General features: G+C 44.4%; 1 protein-coding gene across 2 annotated transcripts in view; it reads left to right on the plus strand.

Annotated features, from left to right (window-relative positions):
- The first annotated feature begins 1,567 nt into the window (after positions 1-1,567).
- Positions 1,568-17,499, plus strand: part of CD96 (CD96 molecule) — a 30,739-nt gene continuing 14,807 nt past the window's right edge. The window contains exons 1-6 of one of the 2 annotated variants that reach the window (XM_085073133.1): positions 1,568-1,682; positions 4,127-4,345; positions 7,266-7,694; positions 11,150-11,259; positions 12,709-12,931; positions 17,002-17,057. In XM_085073133.1, coding sequence (XP_084929259.1) covers positions 4,288-4,345; positions 7,266-7,694; positions 11,150-11,259; positions 12,709-12,931; positions 17,002-17,057 — 876 coding nt within the window. In that variant the 5' untranslated portion in view covers positions 1,568-1,682; positions 4,127-4,287. The remainder of the gene's footprint in view (positions 1,683-4,126; positions 4,346-7,265; positions 7,695-11,149; positions 11,260-12,708; positions 12,932-17,001; positions 17,058-17,499) is intronic. The other variant, XM_085073143.1, reaches the window with a different exon arrangement.

Below are 17,499 nucleotides of genomic sequence, written 5' to 3' on the forward strand. Positions count from 1 at the left end.
GTGAAACATCGTTGGTCAGAAATGGCATTAAATGGGAGCAGAGGGCCACAGGGACCTGTGGCTGCAACAGCAGAGAAGGTAAGGGAGCTCATTCTCCAGCATTTATCCCCAAACATATGCTCTCTTTCTATGAAACGTGACCTGTAAGTCAGTCCTTCTAATTAGAGAAAGTAATTAAGAAGCTGAAGCAGGGAGGCACCCAGGGCTGAGCTGTTCTTGGTTTTCTCCCATACTCTGAGCTCTCAGTGGGGGGATAGGGAACAAAAATTCACTGAGAGCATTAAACATCTTTCGGATGGAGAAACTGCCGGTGAGAGGGAAGTGTGTGTGCCTCACCTGGCTGGACCTGGGGCTGTGCTGTGTCGCACACAGGTTGCAGGTGTGCACAGGCAGACGTGGGGGAGGAGGAGTACAAGGACGAAGCAGAGGAAGAAGAAACCCTCTTCTCTCTCATCCCCGACGTGCAGAAGAGGCAGTGCTGCGAGCAGGAGAGAGGCACCAGAGCTAGAGCTGGGAAGGGGCGACAGAGGAAACAGGGGGTCACTGACAAAGCCCAGTGGGTGTCCCACTGCCACGTCAGTGCCCTGTCCCCTGCAGTGCTGCTGCCCCGGGCAGTGTGCCACCCCCTCGCCCAACCCCCGGAGGTGCTGTGGTCAAAGGTGCCCACCGGCTGCGGAGTCATTAGTGCAGGTTTCAAAGAGGCTCAAAACCAAAACACACTGTTGAAGTGGGAGTTTCTGTGCCAAGTGCCAAGCGAACCTGAAAGGTTAGTTTACTCTTCAATGAAATTCCTGCTTCAAAGTCTCCATCTCTTTTCCACCAGGGACCTGTGCTTTCTTTAAGCAATGTTTAGAGGACTCCAGTCTGCAAGGGTAATCATCCTCGCCTCTGGCACGAAAAGCTCGTGCACTAGCATTTCTAAAAAGGCTCTCTTTGTGAATAATTGAATTTGTCTCTGGAGTTCAAGATTTCTTTTTCTGTGGGACTGACTGTAGCTGTGCTTCTTCCTTAGGTGCAGCTTACTGTAATTGAGGCAGAAGAAATGTAATGCAGTAGAGAGTTTTGTGAGCAGGAAGCATAATAGGGTGATTGTCATGGAAAGAGTAATTTGTAGTGTTTAAAATGCCTCCTCCAGTGGTGAATGGGTCTGCAGAAAATAATTAGAGGATCCTCCACTGCCATCTCCTACTCCCACAGGAGTGGAAATAAATTAATGCTACATGAGATGTCCCTGTGCAGTGGGCAGAGCCTCTCACTGCAGTGCACTGTCAGGGACCCATCCTGGATGATATTCTGAGCCCACCTGTCCCTGACACTATCTGGGGTACAGGGAACTATCAACCAGGTCAAATGCTTGTCTAGCCTAAAAGGAAACACTGTGGTTCACATATCCACTTACAAGGTGTGTGGCTTGCTTGGGCACAGCTTCTTTTCCTCTGAAACCTCCCAGCCTTGCAGCGATTTCTGGGTGTGTCTGGAATGGCAGGAAAAACCTGCACATCCCAACTCAGAGACAATCATTCCTGTCACTTCTCCACCAAGGAAAAGCCAAATACAGATGTGTCCTCCGTCCAGCTACCGACGAGGTTCACTGTCCCTGGATAAGTTTCAGTACTTCTTCTCATCCTTACCATCCGTGACCTGGTGTGTAACATCCAACTGTGGCATTTGCAAAGCTGCCCGTGAGTAACTTTTCAGGAAAGGGGTAGTGGGGGCGAAACTCTCATCATAATAATTTGCATTGCTGTGAGGAAGACCTCAAGTCTGGCTCCAGGGAAGAGGTGACTCCCTGCCAGTAGGCTAAGATAAGTGGTGTGTCTCAGAAGGGGTTTTGGTATCATACATAGAGACAGGACTGTGCTGTTCATGCACACGAATGTCAGCAGCAGGCTGAGTGACTATTTCAGGAGCTGGGCTTCAGGTAGAAATTGGGGCAAAACAGCTCTGAACTGAACAAAACTCCATTGTGCTGGGAAGTTTCTTTCTTGTCTGTCTTTAATCACCAAGCACAGCAACAGAGCTGGGTGGCTGCATTCAGCCAACACAATGAAACATGGCAGCAGTATATTTTTAGGATGTCATTTTAGGTGGGGGGGGAACAAATTCTAAGGGCAAGATACAGTGATCTAGTAACTCAAACAAGCTGCTCAGTGATTTCTGTGTCTCTGGAATATGCCGCAAAGAACTTGGTCTGTATTGTCAGATTGTGGTGTGCATTTCAGATCAATAAAAAAGTTAATTTAAGACAAAATATGTTCTCTTGTGGTACAAAGCTTGCATGACCTGATCAACAGGAGAAGTTAAAGTAACTGCAATCATAAATGACAATCCAGATTTTAGACTAAAGTCCAATTTTCTTGGACTCTAGTATCTGCAGGTAATCTCTGGATTCTTTGTGATCTTTTCTCTGAACTGGAAACTAGAACACATCTCTTTAGTACTTTTACTGCCTTCTGTGGCTATCAACTACAATGGCTTGAATATTCTGTTCATCCTCAGCTTCAGGACTTCTTGATCCTCTGGGACAGATCTTCCTCTGTCAGGTTTCTGAGTGACAAGCAGAGATTTCATCCCAAGGGACAATTCCTTCAGCAGTAACCTCGGCATCCACTGCATTTCCGACAAGTGCTTTTATTGCATTTCCTCAGGTAGAAGAACAATGCAAACAAAAAAAAGGAACTGTGTAGCAGCATTTATTCTCCAAGACACGTGTGGAGCCCTGATGTAGCCTGGCCAGCAGCACTATTAGCAGTTCCAGCTGTAGCCCTTAGCCTGTTTAAACATGACACCAAAAGACTGCATATGCACAAATTAGGAAAGTGGTATAGTTGTTGTTCACCGATGATAGCGCACAAAATAGGAAAATAACCAGAGAGGTCATTTTTTTCACCTTTTACTTTGTTCCTTGCATGCTGGAGTTATGAGGAGCTCCATGGTTAGCAAAAGTTGGCAGTCAGGAAAAGATATGTTAGGACTCAGACCAGGCCAGGACTCCCTCCCTAGGGAGGGCAATACTGGTAGAGAGAGGTGCCTGTTTAAGGGACTGTGACACTTGCCTTCTGTTCCCAGAGGAATGGGCTGTAACAGGCTCCGTCCCAAAGGCAAATGCTGGGTTGTCCTTGGGCACTGGAGGATGGAGTTATCGGGGACAACAAGCCTCCTGCCCAGCTGTAGTGCCAAACACCCACATCATGCAGAGCCAGCAAAGAACATGTCCACGCTGTGTATGTGAGGTGTCCTGCCCTGCTCTTTTCGCCTTGGGGAAAAGAAGTGTGATAAGCAAGAACTGAAACCTGTTTCTTTCTGAAAAGCTGCCAACAGCAGGTCCAATTTGCATGACTTGCCTGCAATGAGTTGCTTTGCTGGCAGGTGCGTGCCTCGCTCATGGAAACGCAGTGTGCTTCGAGGACAGCTTGGAAGGAGCTCAGAAGGATATACAGGTGACCTGCCATAAAGACAGGTGACAGGACTGCCAGGAACCATGCTCCTCCACCTGAGGGTGCTGTCCTTACCAAAACTGACAGCTGAAGGACAGGACAGAGATTAGCCACACCCAGGGACTGTTGTCACATGTAATGCTGTAATTCATCAAGCTGCAGAAAATAATTCATGTTCTCCTTCTCAGAAAGAAAAAGATGGAGTGGGGGGGGAGGGCATCTAGAAAAGTCTTGCTTCCCTCTGCTTTAATTTATGGGGATTGGTATTATTTTGCTGGGTTTTTTTTAAGATGCTGAGTGTAGAGAGCCTAGAAATAGTATACATGAGATACTTTGAACTAACGCACGAAGGAAATGAAGGAGGAAAAAAAAGTCAGCTTTTTTGTATGCTAATTACCACATAATTCACAGAAAAGACAGAATCATCAAGGTTGGAAGAGACCTTCGGGATCAAGTGGAACAGCTAACCTGGCACCACCATAATCACCCCTAAACAATATCTCCAAAAATTATATATTCAAACTTAGGTACCTGACATGTTTTTGAGAGTGTGTAAAGCAATAAACTGCTTAGTCTGAGTTTATCTGAAAAGACAAAGGAAAAAAAATTGGTTTTCAACGTGGGCTTACAATGTAGGTAATGTTTTCATGTCACAGGTTTCACAAGATGTACTAATTTTATCGCTCCAGCAGGAAACTGAGGCTTTTGATTTAATGAAGCATTTCTTTGAAGTCATGCTAAGTGACTGTGCTGCACATCTGCCTGTCGGCACGGGGCAGGCCACTTCAACTTCCTCTTCTGAGGGAGCACCAAGACAGCTACATATTCACCAGAACTTCATCAAGTGAAGATGAAAGCAAGGTGGCTCTTCTCTCTCTTCTGTCTGCTCTCAGTGCCCAGTGCCACAGGTAAGAGAGTCAGGGGAATACCTTAACTCAGTTTATGATGGAGGGTGGTGAGGGGCAGGCTGGGATTAGTGGGTCTCAGTACAGTGAGCTGTAGCTACTGGTGATGATTTTCTATTTCCTGACAACTTTCTAATAACCCTAGTGATAATGTGCAGCTAGTAAGGAGTAAATGGCTTGTGCTGACTAGCAGATTACTTCATTCATTATGCCTAACCTGCCAGAATAATCACTGGGATGAGCTCACTTGTAGTTAGGGCAATGTGTGCTCCTCTCAAGTGGGCCAAAATGAAATTTACTTTCAATGGGAAAAAAAAAACTTACCTCTCTGTCTTATACCTGTGGATGCAGAGAGAGGAAGAACTGAAACACTTCAAGTCAAGCTGCACCCCCTTAAACAGATTCTTCCCTTCCTCTTCCCAACCTAGCTGTGTTAAAGGCTTGAGAGACAAGTTTGTCATTCAAGTAAAACACTCTAGAAAAGTTGACTAAGAAGGGCTGCTTCTTTGTCAGAGGAAGTTTAAGCAAAAAGCAATTTGAGGAAAACCAAGAAAAAGTATGATGTCCACAAACCTCCACCCCCATCCCCATCTCTTTAAAATTCTTGCCATGATAAGTGGAGGAATACTTACTACCAACTAGGAAGAACAGTTTTGTAGGATATACAATTTTCCGGTTGAGAAAGGAAAAACTACATGTATTTGACTGGCATGGTAAGACGCATCTTAGAATCTGGCATAGGCTTTTCTTTTTTCCTACATCACTGAGGCAAACCTGTTCTTAAAATAAAGGGAAAAAAATCATATATGTATTCATAGAAAATAGAAGTCCTCAAATGCTAAGAAAGAAAGAGAAGCCTCAAGACATGCACATGTAAGAAACCAATAGTAATTAGAGAAAAATAGGAAAGGGTTTTTTTCCCCCTGAGGATGAAGTCACTCAAAGATGAAAGTGAAGGCCTCTATGCCCTTTGTGGAGATCAGACATCTAAATGTCTGGGAGTTACTCCATGATATTTCAACCAGAGCACAAGTATGAGCTAATGGACACTATCTGATTTGGAAAAATAAAGTTGACATAAAATAAGACTACTTATATTGAAATGCTAGCTAAAAGGTAAGATTACTTTTGCACTAAAGGTTTTCAGTTAAAATAATCTACTACTAAAAAAACAGTGCAAATTAAAATGTTGATTCTATGTATATAACTTCTTCAACTTAATATGAATTACTCAAGTGATTCTTCGCAGACATTCTTTACATGATCCTTAGACTTGAGGCAGAATCAGAATGAACATGAGAGAAAAAAATGCTATGTGTCTTTTGCCTGATAGTCTGATTGCAAGATTCCCAATTGCTCTTTCCTTAACTTTTACTGATGCAAAATTTGTGGTGAAATGAGAGAGCATTTCCTATAACAAGCTCCTTGGACTAACAAAAATAGTTTTCAGTAATTTTTCTCACAGCACAAGGCTGTGAGACTTGTCATTCAGGCTTATTTTTATTTACTTTCTTACATCATCACAGCTCTTGGAATAAAAGATGAGCAGAACACATGCAACAATGAAACAGCAGAGATTATTGTTGGCCATGGCCATTCAGTAGCTTTGTTCTCCATACATCCAGTCTCCAAGTGTCCATGTCACCCTTCAGCGGACAGGTACCAAATCCCAGCCAGCTCTGTGGGGATGTGTCACTCTGCCCTCATGTCTTTTCCCTGTCAAGCCAGAGTTGAGGGTGTACAGGGTCCCTGCCCTGCTCCTTGCTGGCTGAGCTGGCAGAGTGTGGGGCAGGCTGCAGCACCACCGAGGTTGCCTGACCCCTGGCAGGGCACACCCTGGCTCAGGTGCCCCGGAGCCCTGTACCACCCAGCAGAGCAAATGTCAAACCAATGGAACAGTTACCCATCCTTTTTGAGTCAGGAATGTGAGCAGTGAACACTTGCAGCTGGTGGGACTGCAGGGAAAATTCCCAAAGCAAGCATACAGTGATGTTATGATACACAGGGAGGATAAAACACAATGTAAATGGGGGGCAACAAGTCTGTACCTAAGGACAACTGCACAACTCATTTTTTCTGTGGACCCACACGTCCTTTTGGAAAAGGGACTTTTTGTGTATGGCTCAGTGGGAGTGATTGATTACTTGTCTCACTGCAACAACCCCCTCCATAAATTCTTCATCTCCTTGAGTTTGTCAGTGCCCTGCATTCAGGGGTTTGGGGACTGCAAGACTCTTACTCATAGGAGGGAGAAAGGGATATAAATCAATTTTACTACAACAGCAGCTAAACCAAGTAGTACAGGCTCCTGCCGAAAGCCCCTTCATTTCATCGATCCATTATTCCTTTATATGGCACACTAAGGACTGCCACCTGCTTTATGAAATTAATTGAGGAAGAAACCACACATGCCAGAGCAGCTCGCTCTGACACTGAGACAGACACTCGTTTAGGCCATGCAGGAGGTGTTTAATAACATGGAGGTAAGGCAATGACTTTCTCTGCCAAAGCAGCAAAGGCAATGGATGGGGATTCTGCAGGGCAGAACTAGCCAGCGCGGATAGCTCATTTGTTCTTGCAAAAAGAGCTGGGGAATAACTGGGGCCAGCTTCTGCTTTATTTATATTACTTGAAATACTTTCATTTTCACAGAGGCCCTCAGAGCTTTAATTTTTTTCCCACAAGTGTGATAAGACCTCCCTACCCTCTTCCAGCCACACATACATTTGCTCTCCCAGTACTCTCTCTGCAGTCTGTACTGTTGGAGATTTGCTGCAAAGCTCCTGACTGGGAAGCCTGTGGTTACAGTTGTAGGGTGTTCATAGTTGTCTTCGGCTAAGGCACCAATTCTTGTCAAAGATGGCTTAGGAAAAGTTTTGTTTAAACATTACTTGCACTGGAAATGATCCTGTTTGTTTTTCAGGCCAGTCTGCAGACGTCATTACCCAGACAGAAGTGGTCCATGCTCTGCCAGGCACTGACGTGACCCTGGTGTGCATCTTCCCCAAACTGCACACCACCCACATCATACAGACACAGTGGTCCAAGACTGATGGCAGCCTGTCTACCAAAATAGCTGTATATCACCCCATTTATGGCACCCATTACTTCAGTTTTTCTGAGGCTCCTTACAACTTTTCAGTGTCGTTCAGCACGAGGAGGTGCTGCGGCGGGGATGACACACAATCCTTGTGTGCCGCCAGTCCACTTGCCACCACGTCTGAATGCAATCGGTGGGCTCTGCATCTGAAAAATGTCACCATGTCCCTTAATGGGGAGTATGAATGCACCTTTGCTACTTACCCATATGGGACAAAGGCTGCAAAAATTCAACTTATTGTCAAGGCAGAAGGTAAGTGATTGCAAATGAGATTTTGCTTTTTCCTAATGGGGTGGGGAAAAATATCAGGATAAATGAACTTGGTTGGTGATGGTAACTTGTTTGGGATTTGCAGTGGTGCCACTGAATGTTGCTGGTACATTTTCCTATTTACCAGACACTCTTTATCTGTTGTAATCCAGTTCATTATTAAGAAACCTTATTTGTTTGGTGGTATATGAAGTTAGATAATAAGGCAAAAAAGGTGGTGAAGTGGGCAGTTTCCACATTTTCATTTTGGAGAAATGTTGTGGAGGAGACTGGATGAGCCACTCAGGATTTGGTGGGACTAAGGATGTTGGATCTTCAAACCATGTGCTGCTGCTGCTGTGGGCATGCAGCACTTGGCACCAGAAAGAGAAAACACCTTTGTTTGATTGAGACTGAGGGCTGGCATCTGCAGGGCATGCTTGCTGTTAGCTTCATGGAAGCATTCATGTCCTTACTATCCAAAACACACTGGAGCAAAAATGGGGAAATGCTTAGGAGAATCACAGGAATGGAGATTTGGCTACTTCTGTCAGCCAAAAGGAAGCTGGAGAGCAGCATGATTGTTCTTGGTAAGTAAGCCTCAGGGGAGAGTGTGAACTCCAGAGAGGATATTTAAATTATCCTGGTAAAGGAACAAATTTATTTAAATTAGATGAGAATGATTTGATTACAAATTAAACAACAGTGACAACTGTCAGTGCACCAGCTTTGGGAACAGCTATTTAGTGTCAGCAGTGAGGGCAAAAGCCCAAACTGCTGTAAAGATGGAATTGGGTAGGAATGTTGAGCAAGCTTCTTGTTTTGCACACAAGGAACAGGATTTGATGGCCCCAGGAACCTCTTTCTGACCCAGGTTTCTGCTAACAACCCAAGAAGGATTAAACTAAATACAGTGAACTTGGCACTGTTTCAGTTCAGAACTGCAAGGCCAATGTGCTCTCTGCTTCTGCCCAGGGCTGTAGATACAGCAGATATTCAAGAGTTAGGAGCAGGGTGGGTGCAGGTTATTTTAGGGGTATTTAATGTGCTCCCACTGCTCTTTTACCTGCATCATGAGGCCAGACTGATGGTCCCCATACTGGACCATGTTGCTCTTGCAGCAGGAGGAAGGTCCTGTGCAAGAGTCATCCTCAGGGATGTTTAACCCCAATGGCCCCTGCATGGCAGTGGCTCCAGGCATTTTGGTGCTGTTATCCTGGAGACACATCTCAGGCAGCCCTGCAGCACCTTCCTGCCCTGGAGAACTTGCAGAGGCAAAGTGAGAGCCAGCACCTCTGCCCAGCTCACAGAAGATAAGCTTAAACAGTACACAATGGATAGCTGTGCCAAAGATGAAGCTGCCACTCTACCCTCTGTAGGGGGGTGTATTGTGGTAGGCTAGCCTTTCGGAATTTTCCTGTGATTCCCAGGGCAGAGGGATCAAGGGGGGTGCAGTGAGGTACAAACAGTGCTGGTAACCCTGTGAAATCCTCCCATGCTTCTGTTCTTCATGTGATGTTTCTCTCTCTTATTTAGTACAGTAACAGCACTAATCAGGCATTGCTCCTTTTCTCTTGCCCTTGGTGGATATGGAAATGTTCAGTGCTGTTATTGCTGTCTACATGTTAAGTATGGGCATCTTTTGTTTATATCAGCATCATTGTGACTTTTTTCAGTCATTACATGATGTAGCAAGCTGTGCTACTGATGACTGCTTGCTAGAGAGAACTAAAAATCTGAGTTTGCTACCTTTTGCAGGTTTATATTTTAAGGTAACCAGATCTTTTGCAATGAACCACTTCCACTAAAAAGAAGGCAAAAAACTTAATCCAGCCTATGAGTGAGATGGATAAAGGTGATAGTCTATGATGAAGTACAGTTTTGATTTACATAAAAGTGAAGTGAATCCAGATGCACTTAACTTCTAGATACTGCAAAAAGTCCACAGAGCAGCAGGCCTGCATAGGACAGACAGACAGACAGATACAGAGGACCTTAGCCACCAAGCTGTTAATGGAGATGGGAGTCAGGGATGGAAAGGGGAAGCAAGTAGCTGGATAGCAGGCAGAGTCTGTTTTCAGACTGAACTCCTGGGATAACTTCTCACCTCCATACTTGTATTCTGCAAAGCACTTTTACATGGTAGTTTGCCCCAGCAAAATCTTCTGTACAGTTTCCTTCCTGGAGAAACTATAGATCTGCTTGCTTCATCCTTTCTTTATCCTTTCTACACTGTCCAGCCCTCTTAAGTCTTCTGCATTCTGTGTCCTGCTGCAAGAGCTGGCTCCTCAGGTGCTTCTCTCATGGACAGCAGAGGGAAGCTGCTTCTGCTGCTGGCTGTCCTGGGCACAGCTCTGGGCACTGCCTTTCTTCACATCTCCGTGGCACAGGCTGTGTGCTGGCACCACTGCTCTGTGCTTGAATGCCGCATACAAAGGAAGTTGCCATCCCTGGAAAGTACCCACTGACAGATAACATGACAGTCTGGGACAGCTGGATATCCTCACTTCTCTCAAGATAAGAAATAAATGAAATACATATCTGTTCTATCTCAACATGCAAGCCAGAGCTACCAGGGGAGCAGAGCTGAGGAGTTTCCCTGCAGTGTGCCTTGGCTCCAAGGAAGAGGGAAGGCAGGTCTCAGGGCAGGGAGGAAGGCAGGAGGCACCACACCCTGCCTGCCCCATGGCCAAGGGTCAGAGAGGTCAGCACTGACCACGACACTCGTAGCATCACCCATTCCCATCAACACTGCTCTTCCTGGTTAAATGCACACATGCACACTCACCGACCCAACATCTGGACCACAGCTGTGCACTGTTCACTGTCACTCCGCCCATGCACAGCTGGATGGAGCCCTGGATTGAGAATGGATAGGGCAGGAGATGGTGAAATGGCTTTTGAAATGGATGAAAAAAGGAACGAGTGACAAGTTTTCTGCTAGTAGGCAGGTTGGAGAATAACCAAAGGAGCACTTACGCTGAAAAACAGGGTTAATCTTAACCTGACTGACATGCTGAATAGCTTGCTTAGTGATAAGAAGGTCTGCACATATCTTCAGAGAAAAGGAAATAGAGGTGCACAAAATTGATGTGAAGGTTTATTGCCACAGAAAAAAAAATTGTAAGATAAAAATTGAAGCTTCAAATTATTCTCAGCTCCAAAAGGAGACATCGTGATCCTGCAGTTAAGAAAAGCTTTTTTAAGAATTGCCAAAAAATTCAGGTAATGCTGTGAATTGAGTCATGAAACTGCAACTAGAATCAGATGCAGAGCTTTTACTTTAAAAATGTATCTAGGGGTAATGGTTGAAAATTGCAGCTCCCTTCTAAACAAAAAAGTGTCTGTTCCTTGAACAGAAGACTAGTCAGCATTGGTTTTCGAAGCACAATGAACATCATGTTTCTGATATTCCTTCTTGGGCTTTTCTGTTGTTGTTTTTGTTGCAATGATAAAAGAGGAGCAGCACTACCTGAAGATAGTGTGGTTAAACCAGACTTTAGAAATTCCATGCCTTGAAGACATGACCTCAGAAAATTTGTCCACTTATCATTTGAAATGGCTAGTGGTAAGTACTTTTCATCTCAGTTATAAAGTTCAGAAAGAACTACAGGGCATTTTTGCAGATTGAAATGAAAATGTTCTACTCTACTGTGTCTTGCAGAATCTGCTAAAAAACTTATCAGTCGTGTTGGACTGTGATAATAAAGGGAAAAAGTATAAAGACAGGTTTGCAACATATACACTGCAAATAATAGCTGTGAAAGAAACAAAGAGGGAAAATTCCATCTGAATTGCTTTGAATTTTTCAGGAGCACACACAGAGCAGGTCTGGGGAAAGTGGCTAATGTAACTAAAATATTTCTTGTGTTGGATTTCCAGAAATTTTTTCTGTAGTGAAGTTTTAGTATCTGAAAAATACATGGTTACTCTGTAGGGTGGTGAGATACCAGGCTCCTTTGAGATAGAAAAGAAAGGTGCTGACTAATGTTTTTGGTTTTGTTAACTTCTGTGTCACAGATGCCACTGAAGACATGCAAACCCAGTTATCTAGCTAACCACATGAAAAACTATTTTTAAGTGATTTGCTGTGAGATATGAAGCTTGCTATATTTTTGTACTTTATCTCCCTTTCTGGATAAATATTTATATGCATGTTTTAATGTAGCCTTTTAGCATTCATTTCAGTGCATAGAGATAAGTATCAGTGAGCAGTGTCCTTGAGCTTTGCCTGTTCATTTATATATGTTGTCACAGAGGAGCTGTAACTGTTGAGGGTTTCCTTAAATATGACTTTCAAATATTTTAGGTTTTTTAACCTTTTGTCCTGATTCATTATCTATTTAGCTCTCCCTTAAGCAGGTGGTTCTTAGTATTAAAATTTTTAATCTTTTTGTAGGGAACACCCTTATCCTCACTACTTTAGTTTTGCTGGTTCACTCTGCAAAGCAGCAGAGGAAAGGGAAAAATAAAGCCCAGAAGTCAGCACAATGATACATGTGGGTCACCATGCATCATACAGATGCAAGAGCAAAGCTTGCAATATGTACTGAGGCATAGATGTCCAGGCCATGCTGGCTGTACTTATAGCTAAGGGTGGCTGCCACACAAACAATAAGAGGAGATTAATTTCAGTTATTATCAGGTTCTTCTACCTGCAATTCTAAAAGAACAAAATTTTTCTTGACATTTCAGTTATATTTAATATGGATGGGATGTTCAGCATAACTCAAAGACTGGTGCAGTGAGAAAGCACCTCTGCTGTTCTCTCTGCAGGCTGCAGAGATCAGGACTCACCAGACACAGCTATTTATTCCATATTTTATTGTCAAGAGGATGACCGCTCCTGGTATTGAAGTTTTGGATATTTGGAAAAAAATCCATATGTTGCCAATGTCCACTTACTCCTACACAATGGGCAAGGGAAGGTTTTCATAGTGGGAATAGAGCTGGCCTACAAAAATATTTCTCTGTGTCTGTCCTGACTTCACAATTTTGTGGGTTTTTCTGTACACAGGGGGAAAATGGCAGGCAAGAGGAACTTGTGACCAAGGAGCCCTCCTCTCCTGCTGTGTACAGGAACAGCAGCACACTGGATGGGCGAGCAGTCCACCTGGGTTTGAACAATGCTCTGATGGTTTCCCCCACCAAAATCACTGATGATGGCAGAGTGTTTTCCTGCCACGTGCTGCACCACCCGGAGAGAGTCCAGAAGAGCAGCACCACTGTGAGAGTCTTGGGTAAGGAGCTTCTGCCAACTGCCTGCTGCCTCGTGCTTGGAAAAGTGACACTCCTGTCTGGTTCTGAAGCCAATAACTTTTGATAGCTACTGGGGAGATTTTAAAATAAGTGCATTTATATTGTCATTTTTTCCGCTGCAATGAGGTAAAATGTTAGTAAATAACTCTGGAGTTCTTAGAAGAATTTGAGACCATTCCTTCAATTTCCAGCATGGAAAAATAGTAGATTCCTTGCACATATATCAATCCCACTGCCATGCACGTGGTCAGTATCTTGCCCTGAAGTGTAGGCTTATGTTGGGGTTTTGTGGGTTACAGGGAAGCACACTGGTTGTCAAGATCTCTGAGCCCTAATGAATATGCTGTCTGTGGCCAAAATTTAGTAAGCTTATTGGGACCACTGTTGTGGCAAAGTCACATCCTCAAAGGCATGTGATGTTCAACTGCTGCCAAAGGCTCTGGCTCTGAAAATGAGGGTTCTGACTGGGTGTCTCAAATTGGTCAGGAGTGGCAGGGCCTGTGCTCTGCAAACATGTGGGCTGGCATTTCATGCTGAAAGCCTTCCCCATCTTTGGTTACTTGCCTTGCTCCTTTTCAAGTGACTTGGGAATGGCTCTACAATCACTGAGGTACAACTGAATCAGAAAATTGCTGCCCACTTGAAACTCAGGCTTTATTTTCTCTTTATAGATCAGTCGGTCTGGAAAACATATATCCAAAGCTCCAAAAGTAAATGAGTGTTAGACAGTGGGCCTGTCAACAGTCCCTTGGCTGTAGCTGAGTGTCCAAGGAAGCCCACAGATTGGTCAGTGATGTAAAAGAAATAAAAATAGAAGTTAATGATTTGAAATCTCTTCTTGCGTTTGCATGATTCAGACACCTTTTAAAATCAACATTTCTCAAATGGCAACAGTGTTACCTGGGTAATCATTCGACTATACCAACATATTTGAACTCTCTCTCCTCCATCATTGCTGATGCTCTTGCCTAGATTTGTGTCTCTTAGCCAAAGTGGTTGCTTTATTTGGCTTTTTCTCTGAATTACTGTGAGATGTGTGCTTAGCTGTGCATGCACCCACATCAGAATATCAGTACAGCAGGGTAGGGAGGCAAACAAGAGAAAGCAGCTGTGGCCCTTGGTGGTGAAGAGTCTGTATTTCCCCATAAGTGCTGGCTGGCTTTGGACCAGGGTGCTGTGCCACCAGCCTCTCTCACAGGGGTTCCGAGGGCAGAGCTGGCTGCAGGGGCTCCCTGAGAGCCCTGAGGTTTGTGGTGGGTGCTGAGGGAAATCTCTCAGACCTCAGGCAAATAGAGTCCACCTCTCAGAGGAAGTGTGCTTTTGTGCTCCTAGCCCTTTCATGTCTGAATTTTGCAGGTAAAATAACTATTTTGCATCCTGTATCACTCATTTCTGTTACCATTTCCTGAAGTAATGCCACCTATGACTGCACCATCCCAGCCTTTCTCCATTTACTCTCTTGCACTTCAGCAGGAGGAGAGACCAAGAGCAGAGGGCTCAGAGCCTCCCCTGAGCCAATCCACACACCTGTGAGGCACTGGCACAGGGCAGGACAGGCAGAGACAGTGCCCAGAATAGTCCAGCACTCTCCAGGTGACAGAGCCCTTTCAGATGACAGCACTTCTCTTGTTCCTTGTGCTGACCAGAGAATAAAGAAATGAATATTTGTGTCCTGGCACTTAGATCCAGCCTCAAATGGGTGGGAGAGAATCGGAAGATAGTATATGTATATAAAGTCAACAGCAGATTATATTGGTTATACCTGTCATCCTGGACATTAGCAAGGACACAGCCAGGGAAAAAAGGCCACCTGAAACCTGGGGAGGTTCTCCCATCCTGGCAAGCCAACATCATCCCTGTCACCCAAACACTCCTGCAATTGAACCCCACAGGCTGGGTGGCAGGAGGAGGAGGAAGAGAAGGAGGAGGAGGATGAGGAAGAGGAGGAGGAAGAGAAGGAGGAGGAAGAGGAGGAGGAGGAGGAGGAAGAGGAGGAGGAGGAGCCTGTGGAACACTCCTCATGCAGGATCCCTCTGACAAACACTTCAGGCAGGGCTAAACAGCAGAGACAGGCCAAGTCTGAGGGGTGCCAGGAGTGGTCTCTCACAGTTGCTTGAGTGGGGCTGAGAATGGGACAGGAGAGGGTGGAGAAGGCATGAAAAAAGAAGGAAGAAAGACTTCTCAAGGAAGCTGAGAGTCTTGAACTGTTGAGTAAAAACAGGCATTCAATCAAGATAGCTTTTTTAAGAGGATACTTTTGGACTGAAAGATTTTAACATATTTCTTTTCTAGAATAGAGGTCTTTTAGATACAAGTTTCATGAAAAGGTATGGCCTTTTCATGTCTAACTTTGCCAAATATTGATTTCTCCTTTTTGTAAGAGTAAAAGCTCAGCAGCAGAAACTACTGAACTAAATATTGGATTTCTGCTAGATACAAAACACTGGTAAATATCCTAGCAAGACAAATGAATGTCAAACTGTTAACAGGGGCTGAGATGTTAATTGGAAAAGATCTATTAGACCATTCAGAGCTATGTGTCAGAGCTGCCTGCCAAACAGTTACCTAGCAAACACGTCTTCTGAGAAGGCAGAGGACAGCGTTCAATACAGGTGTGCAAAAGCATACCCATTCTCAGCAAAAAAACAAAAGGAAGAGCATGCACTAGACTAGGCATCTTTTAGCCCCTCAGCCAACTTCTGCTGTGATTAGAAGATCCAGTTTAGCAGACTTTTCCCTGTATCTGAAAAAGTATGGCTGTCTTCTGCCATCTCCACTACCATCTGTATAGTTTTGGCAAGGCAGAAACAAGAGTGAAATCTTAAGGCATTCATATTCTGATAGGAAGAATCTATAACCCCTGCCCCACCCCCACCCCACCCTCCAAAAAAGCAGAAAAACCCAAAACCCAGAAGAGAAAAAAAAAGAAGTACCATAAGTCCAGGAAACCATAAGGCCATGATAATTGAATGTAAGTCATGCGCAGCCACAATCCATCAGTAACATCAGGCAGGAAAAAGGAAATTATAAAAAAGTCAGGAGAGTGCTTGGTGGATTAGCTGTAGAAAACAACAGGGAAACCTGAATAGTTCACATCAGGAGGGAATGTAATTAACTGAGGTAGTCCTATATCAATTAGCAGGGTAAGAAAAAGAGAAAATTATTTTAATGGTAGAGATTAAAGTGAGGTTTAGGTTGGAAAGAGAAAGAATTGTGGATCTCCTAAGTAATTCAGGGAGAGCACTCATTTACAGTGTAGTTTCAAGGCTCAGAAATGGCCAGAAGCACAATTTATCTGAGGCTTTTGAGATTTGTTATATATTAGCACAGTTTAAACAGTCCTTACTCACAAAGTCAGACAATATTGCTCCAAACCAGGCATTCCAATGGCTAATTTAGAAATGCTAGTTTAGAGAGTCTTACAGTACTTGATAGCTTTAATTTATACAGACAACTATGCCCAGAACCAAAATGCTGCAAAAAAGAGAAGAAAACATTTCATGTGGATGTGGTCATCAGTGACCTGCTGCTCTGCTGTGAAAGTGAGCTCTGGGCTGCCTGACAGGACAGGAAGCATCTGTGGTGGGACACTGTCACACATCTGTCCAGGCAACTGCATGTGGATAGCTAGGCCCCAAAATCAATCAACATTTTGGGGGTTAGATAAAGTCTTTGAAGATGCCTTTGGCAAGCACACAGAGGAACTGACAACTGGCGTGTGTTTGATTTCACTGGAACCAGGAAAGGTGGCTCTGCTGCTGGAGCTGTGACTGCAGGATGGTTTCAGTTTGTTTGCCCAGCCAAGCCGGCCAAGCCTAGTTTAGGTAGGTGGTGAAATTCATCATGTGACAGTAGCTGCTGATACAGGCTTGTAAACCACTTCCTTGACCTCAAATTGCAGCTGTGCATGCTTTTATCTTGCTCAATGTGTGGCTGGAGGTAGGATTTGATTTCCACTCTTCTTATGAAACGAGGCTGTTAAGTGTTATTAGAAGCTCTTACTGTGGTCTTTGGGGTCTGTTTCACTCATACATTTATGTTTGCTTTCCAGCTTACCCTGAGATCTCCATTAGCCTGCAGGAGGGCTCAGCTGGCACATTGCAGAAGGTGAGCAAATTTGGAGCAAAGAGTGGTGCCTGTGACTGCAACCATGCCACCCCAGCAGGGCCAGGCAAGCTGAGCTGAATCAGGCTTAGAGGGACCTCCACCCTGACTGAGGTCACAGGGCAACAGGCAAGGCAATGAGTTGATGTGAGTTGCTCATGCCCTTTCCTCTGACTCTCAGCCCCACAGCAGTGAGCACAAACTGGAGTTAGCTAAAGACTTCTCTGTTGGGTGGGCTTCCATTTTAGTTTTGGAAATGGCAAAACCTGAAAGTCTGCTGAACTGCACGGGAAATGCTTGGCAAAAAACATATTTGTGGCTCATATCACTGGCTAGCAAGCCTCTCTGGCTGCTAGCTATGGTGCTTTGCTTCCTTTTCCATCTCTCCAAGCTAAAGCTTTTGATTTGCAAGCATCTCAAGAAAGTTTTCCTTGGACACAGGGCT

The sequence above is a fragment of the Lichenostomus cassidix genome, chromosome 1 (assembly GCF_008360975.1).
Source record: "Lichenostomus cassidix isolate B80296 chromosome 1, HeHo_3.0, whole genome shotgun sequence".
NCBI lineage: Eukaryota > Metazoa > Chordata > Aves > Passeriformes > Meliphagidae > Lichenostomus > Lichenostomus cassidix.